The sequence below is a fragment of the Prionailurus bengalensis genome, chromosome B2, assembly GCF_016509475.1.
Source record: "Prionailurus bengalensis isolate Pbe53 chromosome B2, Fcat_Pben_1.1_paternal_pri, whole genome shotgun sequence".
Classification (NCBI taxonomy): domain Eukaryota; kingdom Metazoa; phylum Chordata; class Mammalia; order Carnivora; family Felidae; genus Prionailurus; species Prionailurus bengalensis.
The window spans coordinates 111,213,075-111,237,367 of NC_057349.1; the positions used below are offsets into that span (position 1 = coordinate 111,213,075).

The 24,293-nt window shown below is 34.9% G+C and overlaps 1 protein-coding gene across 1 annotated transcript in view; it reads right to left on the minus strand.

Moving 5' to 3' along the window:
• The window catches only part of TRDN (triadin), a 395,011-nt gene that overhangs the window by 294,875 nt on the left and 75,843 nt on the right, over nucleotides 1-24,293 (minus strand). The window contains exon 5 of the mRNA XM_043592239.1: nucleotides 9,915-9,974. Coding sequence (XP_043448174.1) covers nucleotides 9,915-9,974 — 60 coding nt within the window. The remainder of the gene's footprint in view (nucleotides 1-9,914; nucleotides 9,975-24,293) is intronic.

Here is a 24,293-nt window from a genome sequence, read left to right on the forward strand (position 1 = left end):
TTACCCTTTCAAAAAAATGTTCTTCTGACCGCATGTGATACTGACCGCATTGGTTTGCATAGTCTCAAAAGATGTATTGGAGTCCTAATCCGGTACCTGAGAATGTGACCTTATAGTTGGAAATAGAGTCTTTACAGAGGTAATCAAGTTAAAATGAAGTCATTACGGTGGTCTTTAACTCAATATTATGGGTGTCCTTATGAAAAGGGAAAATTGGACACAGAGACAGATATGCACAGAAGGAAAAAGCAGAGATGTAGGGAGAACACCACTTGAAGATGAAGGCAGAGATTGGAGTGGTCCATCTAAAAGCCAAAGATTGCCAGCCAATCACCAGGAGCTAGGAGAAGCATGGAATAGCTTCTCCTTTGCAGCTCTCTGAGATAATCAATCCTTCTGAAAAGTCATGTGACTTTAGAGACAATATATAGGTACTATATTTTTCAACTGATCGTTAACAAATAAATTTAATTAATGTGTGTAACTGTGAGAGTATAAATTTCTGTTATTTTAAGCCATTCGGTTTTTGATACTTTGTTAACGGAGCCCTAGGAAACCAATACTAATACTAATCATTGGGGTTCTCTTGTGTTTTTTAACTAAGTTCTCACCTGGTTCCTTGAATGGCCCTTGGCCTAGCTCTTATATATTCCATTTTAGGTTCCAGAGTGCACATCTAAATCCTAAGTCATCCACTCCTCTAAGGCTTTACCAAAAAACTGCATTCAGACTTACTCAGCAATCGAGGAAGGCGGTTATCTCCTCCAGGATGTCTCTTTGTAGAATACTCACTAAATGGTGGTATAAGTGTGTTTTAGATCTCTCATTGGACTAGGCCTTATTCATCGCTAAATTTTTAGTGCTCAGTATGGTGTTTGGCACAAAGTAAGTGCTGTGAATAAATTAATGTGTATTATTGCCTAATGGCTATGGTCAGTTTTTCCATTTATAGTATCTGCCTGCCAGAATATACCCGTTTCCACTGGCTGGCCCACCTTGATGTTGACCATTCATCGGCACACACTTCTGCCATGTGAACTTCTTCCCCATTCCTGAGGTCAGTTCTTTACCCAAACACTAAACAACTCAGGTTGATGTAGCAAATACCTATTGTTCTGAATGCCTAAAAACCTTCTTTTGTCTGGGAGCCATCTTGGATAAAGTTCTCTCATCTGGTTATAGGTTTACCAACTGGGTTCCAGTCTCTTATGGTTTGTTCTCTGAGTAAATTGACATGTTTAATAGTTAAATAAAAGCCTAAATGTTATCTGAAAAAACAATAAAATTTTCCATCCCCAAAAAATCCCAAGGCAATATGCAATTAAAAAAAAAACCACAACTAAATGAAAGAAAAAAATGTGAGGAAAATAAAAAATATATTAGTGTTTATCTTCGGATAAGTGGTTTGTAGTTGTTTGTTTGTTTGTTTGTTTGTTTGTTTGTTTCTTTCTTTCTTTCTTTTTTGCATTTTTCAAATTGTCCAAATTAATCTGTATAACTTTTTTTAATTTTTTTTTACATTTATTCATTTTTGAGAGAGAGAGAGAGACAGAGTTTGAGCAGGGAAGGGGCAGAGAGAGAGAGGTAGATACAAAATCCAAAGCAGGCTCCAGGCTCCAAGCTGTCAGCACAAAGCCTGACGCAGGGCTCAAACTCACAAACCATGAGATCATGACCTGAGCTGAAGCTGGATGCTCAACTGACTGAGCCACCCAGGCACCCCAATCTGTATAATTTAAAAACAATTTTTTTTCATCTTTATTTATTTTTGAGAGAGAGAGAGAGGCAGAGTGTGCGTGGGGGAGGAACAGAGAGAGGGAGACACAGAATCCGAAGCAGGCTCCAGGCTCCCAGCTATCAGCACAGAGCCCGATGCGGGGCTTGAACTCACAAACGGTGAGATCATGACCCAAGGCAAATCTGGACGCTTAACCAACTGAGCCACCAAGGCACCCCTAATCTGTATAATTTAATCTATTTTATTATATTATAAATTTTATTGTGTTTCCTAATTACATGTTATAGACCGTCTTTGTTTTAATATGGACCTTACTATCAAATTCTTCAACTGCTTCTGACCAAATAAATTTGACATAGCCCAATTAAAGCCGAATAATGATATATATTTGAAATTAAACATAAAAAATGTTCAAGGAAAAAATAGGAGTCAAGTAGAGATCAACAAAATAGATAAAATGAATGCTTCATTAATTAACTTATTCATTATTTCCATGTTTGTTGAGTTTGTTTCTTGTGTTGGTCACTTTTCTAAATGTTCAAGTCATTTTTAATATGATATAAGCACACAAATTCAGAGCTGGTAGAATCATAGAGCTTGAATAATAAGAGTAAATGTCAAAAATGACCTAGAACATATATGAAGACAAACATAGTTCTTGATCTCAATGAGTTAGATCAATGTAACCCAAATAAAAAATTGGTGTCAAAATGTTTCATAGTGTGAAGTCAAGGGTATAAAAGTAGCATGGGGAAAATGCCAAAATGCTCCCAGAGTGAGGGACAGCAGAGAAGGCCTATTAAAGGAATTGACAGTCCTTCCGAGAATCAAAGATGAATGGAAGACTTGTCAAGTGACTGCACAAGATGGGATGGCAGGCCAGAGAGAACAGTGCACACAGAAGCACAGAGCTGAGAGATGGCAGAGGGCCTGCTTAGGGAGTGCCCAACAGTGCAGGCTGCCTACAGCAAAGGTGATGTTGGTGGGTCTGGGTGTCATGGGCGGGGGGGGCAACAGGGGCAGAGTTGAGAGTTTAAAGTGTTGAGGAGGAGGTTGCAGAACTGGGAAAGTATGTGGGAAAGTACACAAAACTGGACATTTGTAGGGTCATCACTGATTTTATGAAAAGAGTCTTCTGTGCCACGGTAGAAAATGTGGCTTTTATCTCTAAGAGACTGTAATGGCAAAGGATGGATTTAAGCCTGTTAGTAACATGATTAACATGAATGTGAGGGGTAATTCAGTGAAATTCACTGTCCTAATCTAACTGAGAAATGATTGTGGAGGAGATAACAGTGGGAGAGAAGAGGTGAGAGTAGGATACATTATAATAAAGGAGTAGGACAAGGGGCTGAGCAGGACTGCTCTTCATATTGAAAAAGACCAAGATGTCTATGGAAGGACTGTAACTCAAACGCCTTCTGAAATGAGACAGATCATGTCTACTCCAGGAGCGATGAGAGAGAATGGTAAAGACTTTGGTAAACCATAGATGCAGGCCTCACCCCAAGATAGCCAGTTATACGTCGTTTTAAAATACAGCCTGGTCAGTGGAAAGCTCTGTGGACTGTACTTGAACTCCAGGCCATGAGTTTAATTGACAGTGATTCTAACCTTGGTGAGTCATTTGAGTTTTTAGAAAAGCTTGACTCAAACCCTTGTCTTACCTTCCAAACATTAATGATCCCAAAATGGAGTATGCAATGGATATATATTTTAAAAATTATTCAGATGATTCTAAAATCCATCAAGTCCATGCCACTACTGGCAACAATAACCCCTAGTTCTGCAGCTTGAATAGCCTGAGTGGATAGTGATACCTATTATGCTGACCAATAACACAGAGGCATGAAGACATTTTGTGCAAAGGAACTTAATACTAACTTCAAACACACTAAGTGAAAGAAGTCTGTTAGTTACCTGTGTTAAGTCAGATGAGAGTTGTGGAGGAGAATCCAGGGGCTTTTCATATTTCACTTCTTCAGTCATTTTGAGTATCAAAATTAATTAACCATTTGGGCTCTTAAATTAATCAATGTTTTAAATGCAATGTGAAGAGATAATTCAATATAAAAATACTTAGGGTATTCAGGTCATTCTCAGATTTCTGATTTAAAGTACATGCACACTGAGTATGAATTTTTAATAAGGAACTTATCTTATACAATCTAAGGAAATTATGGCACTGTCTTGGCCACACATAAACTTTATCCTACTGCTAAAGTGACTAAACTCTTCACATAGCCTCATCAGGAAAAAATTAAAAACAAACAAACGAACAAACATCTGGCTTCCTAAAATAAACCAAAATAATAGAATTATTCTAACTAGTTCTGGTATCCAAAATAATGAAACATGAATATTTCCCCCAAATCCAAATTCTCTAACAATAATAATTTTACAACTTACTTTCGGTATGCTGATAGCTAAAGATTTATAAAAACTCTAATGACAATGTTGCTACCATAAATTGGGTAAACTCTGCCATTCTGTGATTCCTATCTTTAAACACATATATTTTGTATTTAGCTATCAGTCTTCTCTGAAATCTGACCTGTTTGTACTCTTGTTAAAGAGTAGCTGAGTGGGGTGATTTAAATAATAGCCCCCTAGAATATAGCCATGTCTTAATCCCTGGAATCTGTGAATGTTACCATATACGGCTAAAAGGGATTTAGCAATATAATTAAGTCAAAGATCTTCAAATAGGGAAATTATCATGAATTATCTAGGTGAGCCTTGCATGTAACCCCATGTATCCCTATAATAGGGAGGCAGAGGAAGATTTGAAGACAGAGGAGAAGGCACTGTGACCACAGAGGCAGAGATTGGAGTGATGAATCTGCAAACCAGAGAAGTACGGCAGGCCTAGAAGCTGGAAGAGGCAAGGAACAGATTCTCCTCTAGAGCCCCCCTGAGGTAGTTTGGCCCTGCTGACAACTTGATTTGGTCCCAGTGAAACTAATTTTAGATTTTTGGCCTCTAGAAGATAATAAATTTCTATTGTTTTTAAGACAGACACTTTTGATAATCTGTTACAGCAGCCACAGGAAACTAATATACCCATGATGTGCCATTTGGCATTTCTACAAGGAAATAAGGACTGTCAGGTCTCATTTCTAATTTTGCCAAGTGTAGAAATAATGGTGGGGAAATTTAGAGGTGGATATTGTTTATTAAGTATATGGTGCCTGCTTTGCAGGTAAGCCATCAAGCAGGACAACTCCAGGTTATATGGTGCACAGACAGATGGGGAGGGAACAGAAATGAGTAGTAACTGGTAGATATTTGGAAGTACAAGCATTTCAGTCAAGTTGATCAGCAGATTACAAGGTCCTAAACATGGGGATTCAGAGAAAAAGTCAAGATCCTTCAGCTGTGAGAAATTCTACTACAGACATGTAGACATAGTGGAACAAAAAAAGAAGGAAAATGCAATGGAGGATATACTGGGAAAGCCACATCTTCTTAAGTTAGAAAAATCTGAGGTGACAACTTGGGTCTATAAATTAATAAATATGAGTCATTGAGAAAATCATTGGGTTCAGATAAACCACAGTATTCTCAGTTTTCAATGGGATTATATCTATCATGTTATATTGTTCCATGAAGATTAAGTGAAACATTAGAAACCATAGGTGAAGTATAGTATTTGTTTCATAGTAGATAAATGCTTATATGAGATTTTTAAAAAGGGAATCACAAATACAGGGGTGAAATGGCAATAAAGGTGGTTTAGTGTTGTGTTACAGAATTGTGAGATGACAGATATTAAGATCCTTCAGTCTATAATCAGATGGATATCAAGTGGTCCCAGATATAGGATGAGAAGTAATGTACATAAGAAACCTGCAAGAGATTATCACTGACCTAATCGGTAGTGATCAAGAAGAATAGTGAATTGACTGATAGTTACTGTTTAAAATTTGCCAAGAATTATTTGAATAATTTCATGTATACATTTCCTAATCATTTAATCTTTACAACTATATTATACTCATTTTATATATGATAAAATAGAGGCAATGAAAAATTAATTAACCTGGTTACATACATTAATTAGCAAGGTTACGTAGGCAGTAGTTACTAGATTTGGATTATTTTTTTTAATTTTTAAAATGTTGATTTATTTATTTTGAGAGAGAGGGAGAGAAAGAATCCCAAGCAGGCTCTGTGCTGTCATCCTAGAGCCTGATGTGGGGCTCAAACTCATGAGCCATGAGATCAAGACCTGAGACAAGATTAGGAGTTGGATGCTTAACTGACTGAGCTACCCAGATGCCTCTAGATTTGGATTCTGACTCAGATTGGTTAATTCAACACATTTCTTTTTTTTTTTTTAATTTTTTTTTCAACGTTTTTATTTTATTTTTGGGACAGAGAGAGACAGAGCATGAACGGGCGAGGGGCAGAGAGAGAATGCAGAGACACAGAATCAGAAACAGGCTCCAGGCTCTGAGCCATCAGCCCAGAGCCCGACGCGGGGCTCGAACTCACGGACCGCGAGATCGTGACCTGGCTGAAGTCGGACGCTTAACCGACTGCGCCACCCAGGCGCCCCAACACATTTCTAAAAGTAGAAGAAAATAATGATGACATCCTTCTTTGTCAAAATCATATACTGTGCTCCTAACTTATTTATTGAAAACACATTTGTGAGTGTTTATCATGAGCCAGGGAAATGGTCTTTAACAATCATGACCAGGACCTTTTATTTACAACAAATAGCACTAGTTTCTATAATTCCCTATAGTGAATGTATATACTTTCTTTTAAGACATATGTGCACATAGTTATTTATACCCTCAAAGGATACCCAAACTGTGGACTGCTAGATGTGACTGATCACTATTTCTTATCATTTGACATGTGGCTCTGCATTCCATAATGGTCATCCAGTCATTTGAAATACTCATAGACTGTGGTTCCTAGACTGCCTTACTCACCTCTATCTGGAAATTAGTTCATATAGGTTAGACGAAAATATATTCCAAAATATTTGGCTTTAAATATGAATGTATTCTGGGGGCACTTGGGTGGCTCAGTCAGTTGAGTGTCCGACTTCAGCTCAGGTCACGATCTCACGGTTTATAGGTTGGAGCCCTGAGTCGGGCTCTGTGCTGACAGCTCAGAGTCTGGAACCTGCTTCGGACCCTGTGTCTCCCTCCCTCTCTTGCTGCCCCTCCCCCATTTGCGTTCTGTTTCTCTCTGTCTCTCAAAAATAAATAAACGTTAAAAAATTTTAACAACAAAAATAAATAAATATGAGTGTACCATAAGACCCTTTTGACCTATAAAATCTTTCATTAGAAACTATCACCCTGGAATGGAATCAATGTTCTTCAAGCTAACTTCTGCCACAGCAAAATATTCAGTGCCCACAACAACTCTGGCATGATGGTATTCTACTTGCTCACCAGGGACATTTATATCAGCAACAACTTGGTGAATGGCATTTTAGTAATCCAGGAAAGTTAAATTAGGGTTTAAAGTTTCTTCTAAGCCAATGTATTGTTCCACTATTACTATATTAATTCACTATAAGGTCACAAGTATAGACATTACTGTGATCATATTTATAAAATAAATTGCAACTTCTTGTATATAGAAAAAACCAAGATTAATTTAAATGTAGACATTCACTAACATGTCAGAGTTTATACATTAAAATCAAAATGAGTACTTATTGCCAGATTAATAATTAAAGGGCTTGCTTCTCAGTTCTTTGAAACTGTTGCATTTTCCCTAAGAAAAACATCCGACAAAATAAACACAGGGACAAACTAGGAATAAAAGTTACTGTAGCCCCATGAATTAAAATCATTTAATGTGGAAGGCTATAAAAATTAATAATTTTCTATGAAAAGAAGTGGGAATTGAAACTGATCCGTTAACAATTTAAAAATGAATTAGCATATTTATATAGAAGTATTTTGGAAATGTATATTATCTGGGATTAAATATTCTATGGTTTTCTGCATTCTATTTGATGAGTAAATCATCTATATGTAGATTTCCAGGGCTTTCCAAAAGACTTCACACTCCTTAAACCTTTTCAAATACCATATGAATCCCTTAAAGGAAAAAAAAAAGAGAGAGACAAAAAGATGTGATTTAGCTTCTATCACCACTAACACTTTTATTTCCCCTAGCCTCACCAGCTTTCACCAGCTTCTTATTTATGTATTTATTTATTCGTTGCCAGCTTTTTAGACTCAGATATTTCCTGGCTTGTCTATAACCATCACAGGCTACTATTACCTTGAACATATTGTATCTTTTCTTATAAGAGTTCAAATATTTTCATAAGAATTTAAATTCCTAACTCTCCATCACATATAACCATAACTGATACGAAATGTGGCATGTAGAAAACATATTTATCTACATCTGTGAAGTTATAAAAACACACTTATTTTCACTGAACTACCTGGAAATAAAAAACACGCATTATTCTACCTGGATGAGGAAACCAAGCAGTGAAACAGAATCTTTTGTTCATATTCATGCAGGAAAAAAAAATGTGGAAAAAAGAAACTACCTCTAAAACCCTTGGAAGTCTCAAACAGTTGAAGCTCCATTTTCTCTTTCTTGAGAAATATTCACTTTCCAAAATATATTTGGTCTATTTGGGGGAATATATTCAGGTACTAATCTCTAACCCAGTCTTTGAGAAATTTATTTTAAACTTCTGCCAAATTCACTGTTTTAATTATGCAAGACTCACTAGTCTAATAAGCCCACTCTACAGCCCACTGCTCAAAGTCTTTAACAGCAGGATTCTAATAGAGCCAGGTCCAACATGCAAATGGTGCCATCTGTATCACCACAACCACTCCAGAAGCACAGCTATTAAATTAATAGTACAGTCTGCAAGATAAAACAGCAGAGATTCCCATCATGTGGAACCAGTTGAGTTTCTGTTTAACCTCCAGCAGATTGAAACACATAGCCAGTTCAGTCATGGCTAGCTTAGTTAATCCATGCCCAAGAGCTGTGTCCAATTTCCCTGACCAAAGGAATGAAGGACCAAAAAAGGAAAGGGAACGGTAAGAAGACATTAGTTCCCTAAGTACAAATATAAATAGGTTTCAATTGAGTAAGCTTCCATGTCCCTGATTGTATAAGGATTGGCTGACCAGTCTGGAATGAATTCAAACATTAGGATTGAAGACATAATATCTGCTGAATGATTTAAGCTCTTCACAAAAAGGAAGTACAGGAAGTATACTAAAACCGGCTTTTTAATATAGATTGGCATATTGGTATACTTTAAGGCTAAGTAGAACTTCTATTACATGAAACTTCACTATTTGCAACTTTGCCATTTACTGCAGATAGTTTTACATTAGACATCTTTGACATAATAAATACTAGACAAGATTCAATTTCTATCCCAGAAAAAGTATTTCATTTTCTTCCCTTATCACACAAATACAGTAATTATAAGGTTTTAATTTTTTCCCTAACTCACCTAAAAAACACACGAGATTGATCATTGGGGAAACCTGGGCATATTTAGAAATATATCCCTTTGAAAGCTTCCTATAAGTTTCTTTAAAGTTTTATGACTACAAGGCCACTCCTGGAAAAGTGATGCTTGATAAAATGAGCAAGACAATGTTCGTCATTATTAATATGCCTCTGATGCAAGATTGCAGGTACTGGATTCATTTGAGTTGAAAGGGATATTAATCATCATGTTGTCACTGTCCATGCACCCCTTGAGTCTGGTAAGAAAGTTGTGGGGCTGTAGCAGTCAGCGGTGAGCCAATAAAATGACTGCATTTCTGTGCCAAAGATTTTAAAGGTTCTAAGTGGCATAAAAAATTCAAGGTTAAAAAAAATTTGAACTCTGACTAATTACAGTAACTTATTCAAAGAAGAAAAAATGTTTGCTAGTAAGTCAAAAATTATATTCACAGTACTATCTCAGTAAGTAAAAACTGTTTATAAGTCATTTAAAGATTGTCACATGTTTTATTCCAATTATTAAATATTACATATATATTTATACCTGAAGTTGACTGAGAAATAAAGGTGTTCATCTAAACACTACCAAAAATGTTACAACAAGAGAACATTCAACATGAAAATTTTTGTTCCTCCTGTTTGAATACACAAAATATGTATCCTAAATAAAAAAAGAAGAAGAAACACAATATTAAACATTTACCTTTAGGTACTATTTTCCTTTCAGGTTTCTCCTGCTTTTCAGTCTTGTCTTTGTGTATTTCTAGAAAAACATAGAATTTATACTTTAAAGACTATTTTTGAAAATATACAATATATAAACTATAACTGTGATCTAAACTTTAAAATTCCACCATGAAGTCTAAGGTATAGGTATCTAAATGGAAAAAGTCACTGTAACATGTTGCTACATAAATCACTCACTTATTGAAATAAGGGAAAAAATGAATTTACCTCAAAATTAGTGCTATTTGAAAAAGCTTAAAAACTTGCATCAATGAGGATATGTTGTCACTGTTTTCAGTGCTAAAATTGATCACAAACTATAATTATGTTTTATTTCAATTACTCTCAATACAATTAAGAATCCTTAGTAAGAATGTCATTTAGATTGAGGAAGATTTCATTTTTACATATTAAATTAAGAATTTGTGAAATGAACTGTAACTACCTAATAGGAAATATATCTCAGAAGTATTGAGTCTAAGTTATGTTTATAATCAGAATTTGGCATTGCATTTAACCCATAATTACTGCATGCAGATATGACACATTTCATGGAATAAGTCAGTCGTTACATTTTTTTCTAAATATCAGATTTTAACAAATATATTTAATTTGCTGCTAGCTTCAGTATACATACATTGCCAAGGCTTAGAAAATGAAGTTAATTCTGAATTTGCAGTTAATTTGGATGGAACTAAATTAGATATTAGAGTTTACAAATATGATTACTACCTCTGAAAAGTGACTTAGTCTTAATACCATGGTTTATCTTTGAAAAATGCTAATGAGATTTACTTATTTATTTATCACAACTTTATTTCACAGATGATCTGAGATGGTGCTAATTACTGTACACATTTTAAATTCTCCGTTTGTAAATGTGAATTTGCATTTTTGTAATTTTTCCAGAAGTCTAAAATCAAGACCAACCATAGGAAAATCCTAAGTATCTTCGGGAAAAACAATTAGTGATTTTCACCTGTTAAGGAGGTAATTATCACTGTGAAAATGTCCTCTCTTTGTTTATTCCATGAATCCATCATCACACTATATTCGGGGCCACTCCTTTACCCTTATCCCATCCCTGGCTTTGATATGGCAATGGAGATACAAAAGATTAAGATACTTTATCTCATCCCTGGTAAAATTTCTCCAAGTTTCAAAGAAAGATCTTCAAAGACCACAGGAAACTTACATTTTCTTGTCTGCCTCACCATTTTTTAAAAAAAATCTGTTCTCTATAGGTCTCCAAATCTTACTCCCAAGTGTGTGTGTGTGTGTGTGTGTGTGTGTGTGTGTGTGTGTGTGCATGTGTGTGTGTGTGTTCAGATATCTGTTGGCCAGTTATCATCAGTCCTTTTTAAGGTGGGTGAATCATTATTTGGAGGTGGAATAGGTTATTCTGTGCAATCTATGATATTTAGCAGCAACCCTGGCTTCTCCTGTTAAATGTATGTGGTAGTTCCATCCCCTGTCATGAAAAATGAAAATGTCTTTAGACATTGAAAAATGTCTATAAAAAATGTCTTTAGACATTGCCAAATGCATTCTGTAGGGCAAAAGGAGCCCTAAAGAACATGTTCAGATGACTCAAGACAGTATTTATTTTGATTACCTTGTGCTTTTGGTTTCTGTAGTATTTCTCTAATTATGAAAGAAGAATAGTGTTGCACTATACTGAATTATCATATAGAGGTATATGTGTAGAAAATTTTCATCTGTGTTCAGTTTGCAAAAGCAAAATAAAGTTGCATCTTGTCGGCTATAGGCAATAAAACTACCATAAACCTTATTTAACACACACACAAAGAATTTATATTTTTAGAACTGTCTAAACATATGAGATAACCTACTTAATCACTGTTACTTTGGACCTGCACCGCCTGGCAATAGCCACAGGACTCATGTGGATGTTAAAGACAGGGTATGAGATTAGTCTAACATTGAGATGTGATGTAAGTGTAAGTACATACTGGATTATGAAGATTTAGTATAAAAAAAGATGTACAATATCTCATTAATGATTTTATATTAATAACATATTGGGATGATATGATTTGGGGCATATTTAGTGTGATCATTTTATTTGTGTGGCAACTTGGGCAGACTACTATTCCAAGTCATTCAAATGAACAGTAATCTAGGATTTGCTGTGAAGGTATTTTACAGATGTAATTAAAATCCCTAATCCATAGACTTTAAATAAGAAGATGATTCTGGATCATGAAGTTTCCCAAGGAGGAGAAAGAAATTCTGTCTGGGGATGACAGCTTTGGTCCCTGCCTGTGGGTTCAATTTTGCCTGTGATTTTTCCTTTCCTGACTGCTGTCCTATGCTTAGCCAGTCCCCACAATCACATATGCCAATTCCTTGTGATAAATTTCTTAATATATAAATATATCTGCATAATCTCCTACTGGTTCTGCTTTTCTGGTTAAGCCCTCACTGAGACCCTGATTAGGTTAAATAAGACATGTCATTAAAATTAATTTCATATTATTCTTTTTACATTTTAAATATGTGGCTACTTGAAAATTTTAAACTGCGTATGTGGCTCACACTGTATTTCTATCAGCCAGTGCTGGTTTAGTCCTAGGAGTGGGCAAACGACCTTTGAAAAACGGTAGGTCATCCACAGAGTTCAATCTTTTACAAATGAAAAAGAAAACTTGAAATTCTCCCTTGCCAGTACTATCTTGCTTCCTCCTTCCTATTCAGATCAACAGAGGCCACAAAGATTGGTGCCTTGTATAAATCAGGCCAGTAAAGCAAGTAAAACGCCAAAGATTTAGAGTAGTCTGGACATGCTAAGGGAGTCACCTTTAAGAGATAATTTCTTACTCCTAGTTGGGATTGATTTGAATACAGAAATGGGATGAAATCTTCTAAATTAAAAGCTTACTTGAAATTCTACCTTCATTGTGAGAGAAGAAGGTCTTAAAGTTGTCATTTAGAATAATATTCTTCCTTTAGAGGTAAGTGCGTGTGCATGTGTGTGTGTGCATGTGTGTGTGTGTGTGCATGTTCCGCAGGCATCTATTGGCCACTCAGAAGAATAAAGCAGAGGTTCTGCAGCTCCCACAAAGGATCAGACTTGGGTTAGAATTTTCTGCAGGATCAAGTGCTAAAGGCCATCCTGCTTGGGCAAACCTGTCAGAGCCTCCTACCCTAATTTCATTTGGGGAAATACGCTGGACAGGTGGTGTTTTGTGGGACTGGACAACCCATGTTCATCCATGGCTGGGTTTCCTGCAAGGCAGGTGGATGTTTGCACATAAGAGAACAGAAATAAGAAGCAGTAGCAGGAGCCAACTCGGCACCCCTTAGCTCTAGCTCCTTTGTACACAGCAGCATCCCATCAAAAGGGAATGAGCTGTAGATTGTGATCAGCATTGAAATGAGCAGAAGTCCATTCTAGAGGGAAAAAAATAAAGTGAGAGAAGACAAATCTCAACAAGGTTGGGATCAAGAGCACCATTCATGAAAAGGCAGGGGGAAATCCACTGATTTCCAAATACACGGAGAGAGTTAACTCCAAGAAGGAAGGTAAATCCTGGCATGTTGGATATATTTCACTACACATTTTCCTTAAGCAAAAATATAAATAATATGAAACTAAAAGAGAATTAGACTGAAAAAATGGCAATATATTTCTGAGTATTTGTTTTTTACTCAACAGTAAATGGAGCAGACACAACCCAGTTCTATAACTCAGACCAATCTCAAGGATAAAGTCATATTTTTTTTATTTTCCTGACTCGATACTTCAGTCTTTTATGAGGACAGTCTCATGGCTCTGGACAGATCTACTTAGATTTCTCATAAGTGGAGGCAGGGATCATGGATTAAAATACACACACATACACAATAAGATCTTTATAGGTCACAATAAAATATGATGACTTACACAGGCATTTTCTTGTGTGCAGGACTGTCATCAACTAAATTTTTAACTCACTCAAAGACCCTTAGTATTTCTATAGAGGCGAGTGAAGACTCACACAGCTAACCTTATAAAGGCATACATAGGCCTACATTTCTCTGCTTATAGAAGACAAAAGAAATTTATTTCTTATGGTTGAGACTTAAGGATAAATTACATCTCTCTCTGCATGTTTTACTGCAACACTGAATTTTCTTTGGTGACTGCATTCTATGGCAAGTGTTGATGCCTGTGACTATCAGATGCCTGGAGAAACCAGTGAAGCCTCTGCACATGTGCCAGTTCTATCTCCTTACACTTGAGCCAGGAAATGATAACCATCCAGGCTCTTGTCCAATTGAGTAACAATGTCCTTCCAATTTAGACTTCAGAAGGATCTTTTTCTCACAAGCAAATGATGTTTGATTTCTTACTCTCAACTGCTCTTTCCAGCTAAGAACCATTTATATAAGAATGTAAAATTAAATTTTAAAGATTCAAGTCACTAAAGGTAGAACTTTATCGCCCTATGGTTTTCAAAAAACTTCCAAGAAAAATAAAATTCCCTGTATTATATTACAACTGGCTTCCAGTTATTTGCTAATTTCCATAGACTGGTGAATAACTCCATTTTGTGTAATATGACAATAATGTATAATCGCATAAAATTGCATTTAACATCATGACACTGTTTAGATACAGTTCACTTAGACCTGCACAAATCCTGGGTACGAGGGACAAAGAATAAGATCAAAGCAGTTGTTATTTACCTCCAAATATATGTGTTTTCCAATTAGATTAATGCCCAGTGTCTATTAAGACATTATAATAAGTCACAGCACCAGATGCCAGTTGGAATCATAAGACATTCTGGTAACCAGTAAACCTTAAAGATTGTTTTGTGGCTGAGAAGGCACAGAAGTCAAAGTATCTCAATCCAGGTGTGAGACTGCCCACAGGCCCTTAAGGATACAAACCTATATTTGAAATTTGAGAATTGGAGAAGGGAAAAATAATATGGAAGAAGAGCAATAATTATCTCAATGTGTCAGGAGGGAAAAAGGAGTCATCAGTAACCGTACCTTAGAAGAGTGGAGCAGTACTCCACTGATGTTTACAGTGTTGGTAATGGTACAATTGTACTAAAAGATTTATGAAAAGGGCAAGTTATCGCCAGAGAATGTGGGAAGCATAGTCCAACTTTTTTCACTACTCCTGATTTTCCTCTGTAGTTTTCCTCCACATCTACAGGGAAGTATGAATAAATGTAAGACATGGAGAAAAATTATAAGGTCTCCCTTTAAATCCTTATTTTTATTCATCTCCCACTCTAAAACTAAAAACATTTGAAGTCATTGGAAAACTATATCAAGCTAGGCTCTAAATGCATTTACAAATTTCCTTCATTTAAGGAACTCAGGAAATTTAAACCTTGGCTTTTATGCTTTATAATTCAATGAAGATAATAAGGAAATATACCCTCCTCAGTCAGGCTGTTTCTCTAAAGTTCAAAGCCAAACAACCAATTAGGTCAGAGTCCAACGTCTCTGAGGAGGTGTTAGTCTCAGCACCAGACTCGTGAAGTGTTGGGAAAGTAAAAATTAGTAATATTGAGATTTTTCATTATTTCTGGGTTGCAATGATCATTAAATGATTATTTTAATAATTGTCATATGAAAGCTGGTATAAATCTATGGTATTCTAATGTAATTAAAATATGCATTTTTTAGAAAAAGTAGACACAGGTAAGTTATTAACAGATCTATACAAAAATATATCTGACATGTATTAAAATACAGCTTAGTGGTTAAGATAATCGATGCTAGAGTCAATCTGCCCAGTTGGAATCTGATTCCTTTTCTTACCAGCTGTGCAAACCTTATTTCTTCATCTGTAAAATGAGGTTATTAATAGTACCTTCCACATAGATTTACAGAAGAATTAAAATAAGTTAAAATGTGGGGCACCTGGGTGGATCACTTGGTTAAGCATCTGACTTAAGCTCAGGGCATGATCTCAAGCTTCGTGGGTTCAATCCCCATGGTGGGTTCTTGCACTATGCTAACAGTGAGGAGCCTGCCTCAGATTCTCTGGCTCCCTCTCTCCCTGCTCCTCCCCCACTCACATTGTCTTTCTCAAAACTAAATTAATAAACATTAAAAAATAATCTAAAATGTAAAGAATTTACAACGACATCTGGTTATCAAGTAAGCATACTGTAAATATTGGCTATTTTTATCATAATTACTTGTTTCTCTCATTAAATTCTAAATTGATGAGGGCAAGAATTATATTTATATTGTTCCACGTTAAATTTTCAATGTGTAACAATAGTGGCTGTCACATACCAACGACTTGATAAATATATAATAGGGGAGCCTGGGTGGCTCAGTCTGTTGAGCGTCTGATTTCCGTTCAGGTCATGATCTCACGGTTCATGAGTTCAAGCCCCACGTCAGGCTCTGTGCTGACAACTCAGAGCCTGGAGTCTGCTTTGGCTTCTATGTCTCCCTCTCTCTCTTCCTCTTCCCTGCTTATGTATGTCCTCTCACACTCAAAAATAAATAAATACACATTTTTTTAAAAAGTCGAAGGATATTGAGTATTAAAAAATTTTTTAAATACTAGTAATAATTAGTACTAGTAGTAATACTAGTTTTTAATACTAAAATAGTTTTTTCGTGCTTTGCTTTATTTCAAAACTTATTCACAGATATTTATATAAAAAGTAAGTCAACTATGAATTGAATATATTATACCTGTAATAAAATGTTGACAAATATCATGTCTCTTTCATTTGAAATAATTGGGGACAGGATTTAAAAATAGGACATGCAATTCAACATAACTTAAAGGAAGGGTCCATAATTTCTATCCCTTTTGTTCTACATGTTAGATGTTATTGCAGTTCTCCAGCATTCCCTATTGACACTTATGGTATTTCAATGATAATCTGCATTCTCTTTTATTTGATGGCACTTGTTATATACGTATATTTTATACACAGAAATAATGAAATTTTGAAACTTGTTACACATATTTATGCTGGACATCTGAGAAGATAAGTATAGATTTCAGTGATCCTTTTGGTAGTCCAAATGGAACTTTTAGGTGTAACAGGGAATTTTCTGGTTCTCACAGTGTGTGCTGCATGGCCCATGGGAACACATAATTATTCAATAGACAAAGTCTTTAAAACTTCTCTAAATTAGAAGATTCATTTCATTGGCTTGATTCTCCTTCTTCATCTTTAGACAGTTTAATTATATCAATATGTAATCATCTAACCTCTATGTCTCCCACAGGGCCAGTGGTAATCATAACCAACAGATTTTCCCAAGACTCTGAGCTCATCTCCCAAATATAATTTGGGAGGAGAGGCCATGGTACTTAAAATGGGAGAGTCACTAGCAGTAGCAATCAATGGGACCAAATTAGTGAAAATAGATTGTGTTAAATGAGTCCTAAGGATAACCTTATTTTGTAATGAAGTCTTCCTGAGTTATTTTGTATATTACGTGCATTTTGCTTATGATAGTTTAGTTGTAATTAAAGAAGAGCTTATTTTTGAGTAGTTTATAATTTTGTTTAAGATTCAATGAGTGATATGCATTGAGGAAGGAAGGCACTTGGGATGAGCACTGGGTGTTGTATGCAAGCGATGAATCACGGGAATCTACCCCCAAAACCAAGAGCACCCTTTATACACTGTATGTTAGCCAACTTGACAATAAATTACATTTAAAAAAAAGAGTCACATGGTCAATTTAAAGCATACAATTTATCTCTATTAATATAACACATTGTTAACAAATTAAAAATATTATCAATTCAAGATTTTAAAATGACAGACTCAAGAAGTTAAAAAGATAATCTCTGTCACCAAGGCAACTGTACTGATTCTTTTAGATGGCAATCAAGTTCATTAAATTATTATGAGGCTGGTGGGTTTCAATGAATGCTTTTATCATTATGTTTTCTCTATATATCTCACAAGCGCTAGACAATATAAAATGTCTTCTTACAATTTGTCTTATTTTAATATTGAAAATTCAAATTATTTATTCATTTAAACATAGAATCTCTTTTGTATGATTTTGCCAATTGTGATTAGGACACAAAAGTTTAATTATGATAAATAACCAAGCAAGACTAGTTATCTATTTAGTGGCTAATTAAGGATTATTAAGGGAAAATATTATATTGAATACTGAGTAATTTAGATAAGCATTCTAAATCATGTGTAGGTATTTATATTTTCTATGATTTTTCTGATAATATTTCTATTGTATTGATAAACAAGTTTGAGGAAATCACACTACTGACCATTAATGAAGAGTATAAAAAGGAATATATTCTTTCCCTCAAAGCTACCTAATATTTATGATTAAGTTGGTATACACTCAGATATAGTGTTAGACAATATTGAGAATAGTTTCCTTCAGGGATGTCAAATCCCATAAACATAAAAATGTTTGGGACCTTAATTTTGTTAGATTTGATTACTTGGTAAAGTTTTGTAAACTAAGCTCAACTTTTTCAAGAAAAATATTAGTCTCAATACTGCGTAATCTTGACCCCTACAAAAAACTTCAAAATAAATATGACAGTATCTGTCCAATCTCATTTTTGCCATTAGCTCAATAATCTTAGGTTAATCCATTTTTCCTCTTTGAATTGTACTTTTCCATCTATAAAATGAGATACTATTTCCCATGTGTTCATAAGCCAGACAGAGGTGTAAATGACTACAAACAATACCTTTTGTAAGATAATTGCTGGTGGACTTTATGGATTTAGATGATGTTTTGACTGTGTGTTTCATATTTAATGATAAACTAGACAAGATCAATGTGGCTGTACACCAGAATCATCTGGAGAGATATTAAAATGTATTCCTGAGCTACAGCCCCAAACTTAATCAATTAGTCTCTCATGGTGAGGAGCCTTTTAGGGATCTCCAATTTAAATAAGCTCTCAGGTGGTTTCAGAAGCACAGCCAGTAGTAGGAATTGTTGTCTAGACCAAAGTTTCTCAAATTTTAATGTGCATATGAGTCGCCTGGGGATCTTCTTAAAAATGCAGATTTTGATTCATTTCATTTGGTCTAGATGAAGCCTGGTTCTGCATTTCTAAATCACTCCCAGATGATGCTAATGCCGCTGTCCCATGATCAGATGAAACTCTTGGTGAAACTATTAACATGTGACATCACAATTTAATAATAAAATCATAAAATATTATAGCTAGATAGAATGTAATATCAGTAAAATCCAGCATTTTTGTTTTATAGATGTGAGAGCTGAGAGCCACTGGGATTAAGTGGCTTAACCATAGTAGGTAAACAGCAGAAGGGGAACCAATGCAAATATCTCCTCATAATATTCCTTCAAGTCTATCTCAATCATGTTTAAAATGTTGATGTGTTCAGCTGATGAGCATCAATTGTCAATAGTGATTCCAGTAGTCTAGGTTAATGTGACAGTGCTATTAACTTAGTTTGCATTTTATCATTCATGTTGGTATTTTTAATGGAAATTTATATAGAAGAACAGTCACTATGTATAAACAAAACATGTTATTATCCACTTATCTTCAACTCTCTCCCTTCCTGGTGTCACAATGCATAAAATCACTCATTTTTAGAATTAATCATTTGGGTTGCAATTATTCTCACCCATGTTGTGAGTTAGAAACACATTTTGGGGGGAGGTTGAAAATACAGCTGCTTAAGGCTTGACCCCTGGAGATTCTGGCTGGGTAAATCTGAAGTGGGAAGGGATCTGGGATTCCAAATTAAAAAGACATCTGTGGCTTTCCTGCTAGAATTCATTATTGTTAACAGCATCCCTCCTCTAGTTTCAGGAACCAATCCTTTTTTAATCTCAGTATAAATAGTCCGGTTGATGCTAACCTCACTCTTTACTCCCAATAGTGAGTCTATTCTCTAGGTCTTGACAAAGTGCAGGTCCCTGGCAAACTGATTGATTCTAAGAAAGGCATGTTACTCAATAGAGATCAATGAGAGTCAACTACATTGTTTTTGCTGAAATACTTGGGGAAAAGCATAGGCTCCTTTTCTGAGTTGCTAAAGTAAGATACTTTTGGCCTCATGCTTCTGGTCATTGTAATTGCCACTAAGGAGAGGAAAGCCTGTCTGAGAATTAAGCAGATGCAGGAAAGCAGGGTCAGGAGCAAAGAGAGAGGATTTACTAATCACATTATTAAAAAACCTATATCTAACCATCCCTAAAGCCAGTTTTGCTCTTGTATCTTTCAGTCACTCAAACCATTAAAGTATTCTTTCTATTAAGTCAGTTTGAAATGAATTTTAGTCTCTTGTCATTTGAATCTGATACACAGAGTTGAGAACCACTGGGATGTTTTCTGTTTTGCTTTATTCTGAATTCATTTTATTTTTCAATAAACCATTCTAAAAACACATAATCTGGAATATGTAGCACTTTAAGCCATCTGTATTCAACCAACACCTCATTTCTTATGGTTTTAAGACAGGAAACCTACATATCTGGAGAGAATAGAGTCTAGAATAAATGAATGACACCTAACAGCTTCCCATTCATACACTTCTTCGATACTTATCCAATCTGATTTATAGGTAAGATCAAAGCAACACTGAGATCAGATTTTGGTGTCAGCATCGTGGGAAAGAAGGGTTTCTGAGACAACTCAACTCAGACCCAACCATTTTAATATTTCTTGTTGGAGCAGGAATAATCTCAGTGCTTTCTTTGGCATGTCCCTACAGGCTCTGGTTCCACATACTATTATTTGTGGTAGTATCTCCCTACTGTTATTTACTTACTAATCATCCTGGTTCTAGTTTGCTTGCCTCGATGGAAATGAGCTCTTTCTAGTAGCACAAGATACAAAAGTTGACTGACCCATTAGATCCAGAGTTCACTATAGCTGCAACCCCATTGAGAAGTGAATCTCTGGATCACTCACCAGATCTTCCTTTACCTCAACCTTCTCAGACTTTTTTAGTCTGAGTCCACCTCCAAGCCTGCTGTCTGTTCTCTCTGTGCTTTGTCACCCTGTCATTGTAGGTCTGATCAATAATAAGAAAAACAGGCAGAAGATAAAGCAGTGAGTTCCTTGTGTAGCCCCAGGGTAATATGCAGCTCTGCAGTTATGGAAGTGAGTTTTGATTCAGACTTACTGTGTGAAGAGGTCCAAAGATAAATGTATCTATTTAACAAGGTTACTAGGGCCTACCTAGTAACCAATATTCTGAGCCTATGAATTTTAACAAGTTTAGTCGCCTTTCCATTTCCTCTCCTTTTTTCACTCACCATATTTTTCAGACACTTAATGTTCAGCCTGGTGTAAGCCACTGAAGCTGCCAGCAAAGATGGATGCAATGAAATCTTTGGCACAGAAACTTGTCCATCTATCTTACTCCCGATGACGTGATACAACCTTCTCAATGGCCTAATCCTAAAGTCTTGAATATTTATGATGCACGCATTTCCTGGTTCTTCCTCATTCACCCTGGCTGCAAAGAGCTATTGTGGGTTTCAATCAAGTGAGAAAAATACACAATAAGAGAACTCAGTTTAAATTTACTGGGTTCTTTTCAACCCGAGGAGTTTTAGGGAAATTTAAAAACATGACTATAAGGAGGATGTAATTTGTTGTGCTCTAAATAGAGAAGAGCCTCTGCCTCCGCTGTTGACATGCATCAGGTACAATCTTACAGAATCAGCTTTCATATTTGAGTCCAGTTCAAATTTAAGGACAGGTCCTTATTTCAAAGAGCAAGTAATTAGGCAACAAGGAAATTCAATGTAATGTAGTGGGGTCTCTAGTTCCGTTCTCTAAGGCAAACAATGATTTAACACGTAAGGCCACCAATGCCCCTAATATTGAAAAACAGTTCTTCCTTCCCAAAAAACTGAATGTGCATAGATCCAAATGACTAAAACTATTTTTTCTTAACTTTAAATCTAGACATGGAAATGACATTATAAAATGTGATTTCTTGTCAGGAGACTATTGTTGTCTTCTAAAATTACATATTCCAAAGGACATAACTGTTATAATGATTATTCTTATGTACAGAGTTACTACAGACTGAGGTTTAACTAAGAAAAAACTGTAAAAGGGAGATAAGTATATTCATTATGTTGCACTGAGAAATGTGAGTACAAAAAAATTAAAAAGCTATATATCCCTTAAAGAATTATACTCTCTGTCGATGTTTACCCGATCTGAAAAGTCAGCTTCACATAAGGACCAATACAGAAATGTGAGAGAAAAATCATGCTAGGTTTCTGATAAACTGGTAATTTATTTTTGAAAAAGAAACAGAAAAATACCTACACCTATGATGAATGGGTATATATTCTTAACTTTCCTTTAAGAATACTAGATTTTCACTCTCTCTCTCACTTTCTTCCTCTATCTCTTAAGCTCTCCCTCTCTATCTGTTTGTGTTAGTAAGCCTGCTATGCTATTAACTTTGGCTTGGAGAATTTATGAATAATTAAGAGAATTAAAACTATTTATGTATTTTTATTATATTTCTATTTTTGCCCAAAACAGAGTTTATCCATTTGCTGTATAATTAGTTATTCATATTTTCATCCACTTTAAGTTCAGTTTGCATATGATCACATCATCATTATCAAATATGCAATGCCCCAATTATTTGATCTCATTTACTATCTCAATTGATCATCTATTCATTAAATTTTTCAGTAAGGTCTTTTCAGTACATTATAGTAAATAAGGTGATCTTTTTAGTCATATGCAATTACTTGGCTGTAGAATACAATGTTACATTGATCCTGATTTTGGTAGGGAATAATTAACTTTATTAGCCATATCATATAAAAGCTCCATTACAGTCATTTATTTATTATCTTATTTCACAAATTTTCATCATCAACATTTGGGAATGTTGTACCCGAAGACTTATATGTTCTCCTCCACCTAGCATATTGCTTGAACCATAAAAAACACTTGAAAAAGATTTACTGAAAAATAAATTTACTGAAGGGATAAAACATGTCAGTGTCCTGAACTAGTGATTACCTCTACATGAGTCAACATTGTAGACTATGGTGGAAATGAGCCCTCATGTTCTGAATATTCTCACTGAGAATCCTCAGGTTATCCAGAAAAGAAAATGCTCATTTTCATTACAGTGACATTAATTTTTTTCCCTTTGACATTACCTTGGCAAACCTTGGAAAACCGCATCTCCTTCCATATTTTGAAGATAACTTCTAAACTTTTTATCATAGTTAAAAAGTTGCAAATAATTTACAGGTTATTATGAATTTTGACTTTTGAAAATAAAATTTCTTCATGTCTCTAAAAAAATCAGGTGAATGGACTCTAAATACTACAATGTTGTGAGACTCTTCATTATGGATTTAAAATATCACAACAAGCTCTTTTTTAACATTTGGAAATTGTATATTTTTATTCTTTTTAAATTCATATTTTCACTCCATTTCTTTCACAAAATTTCATTCAAGAACAATATATTTTTATCACTGGGAATTTTTTTCTTGATTAAACTATGATATAGCGTAACTTATATACTTTTTTCCCTAGAAAAAAGTTTATAAATTGAAATCTTGAATTTATTTCATATCCTATGGTTATAAGAATCTAAAGGTTACTATCTTAAGAATTTTTATAAAATATAATTAAACCTGAAAAGCAAAATTATATTAGAAAGACATCTATCTCTTCATGAGATGCATAAAACTTCAATAAGTTTATGGGTTTGTGGATATGATATACAGATGGGATTAGATAATATTCAACAAAAAATCTAACCTTCTTGTTTACTTTTAACGATACAAATGTTGAGAAGCCTTATGAAAATGTATGCATACATGCATACATATGCCTTATGCATGAACATGTATATAAGAGCTACACATACATGCACACACACACATACACAGAGATGACAATTTTATTACAGTAATGTTTACTTTTTTAAGTGTTCTTCCAAGTAATGTTAAAATGACATAGGGAATTAATAAGAAATTTATTTTCAATGATCTCTCAGCTGAGTAATTGATTAATGCTTTCTTCAGTTATATTGGAAACAAAGGTCTGAAAAACACATGATTTGCAAAAGATTTACTACTCTATTCTGAGAGTCATTTACTTTCTGAATTCCCTGGAAGTAAAATGATTTTATTAGGCTCTCCAAATGACTGCTAGATATTTCTACTATTCTCAAATAGGAGTACTTGTGCAACCAACCAATTTTCCAGAAAGGATAAAAAAAACCCAAAATATTGTAAATTGTAATGATTTTGGATAAAATTATGTCTTGCTTTAGTATATTCATCTAAACCCTGGGTACTGCTCACTTTATTTATGTTTGCCATTGTTATTTATAATGTTTTCCATGTTAGCTAATAGACAAACCAGCTTTTATTT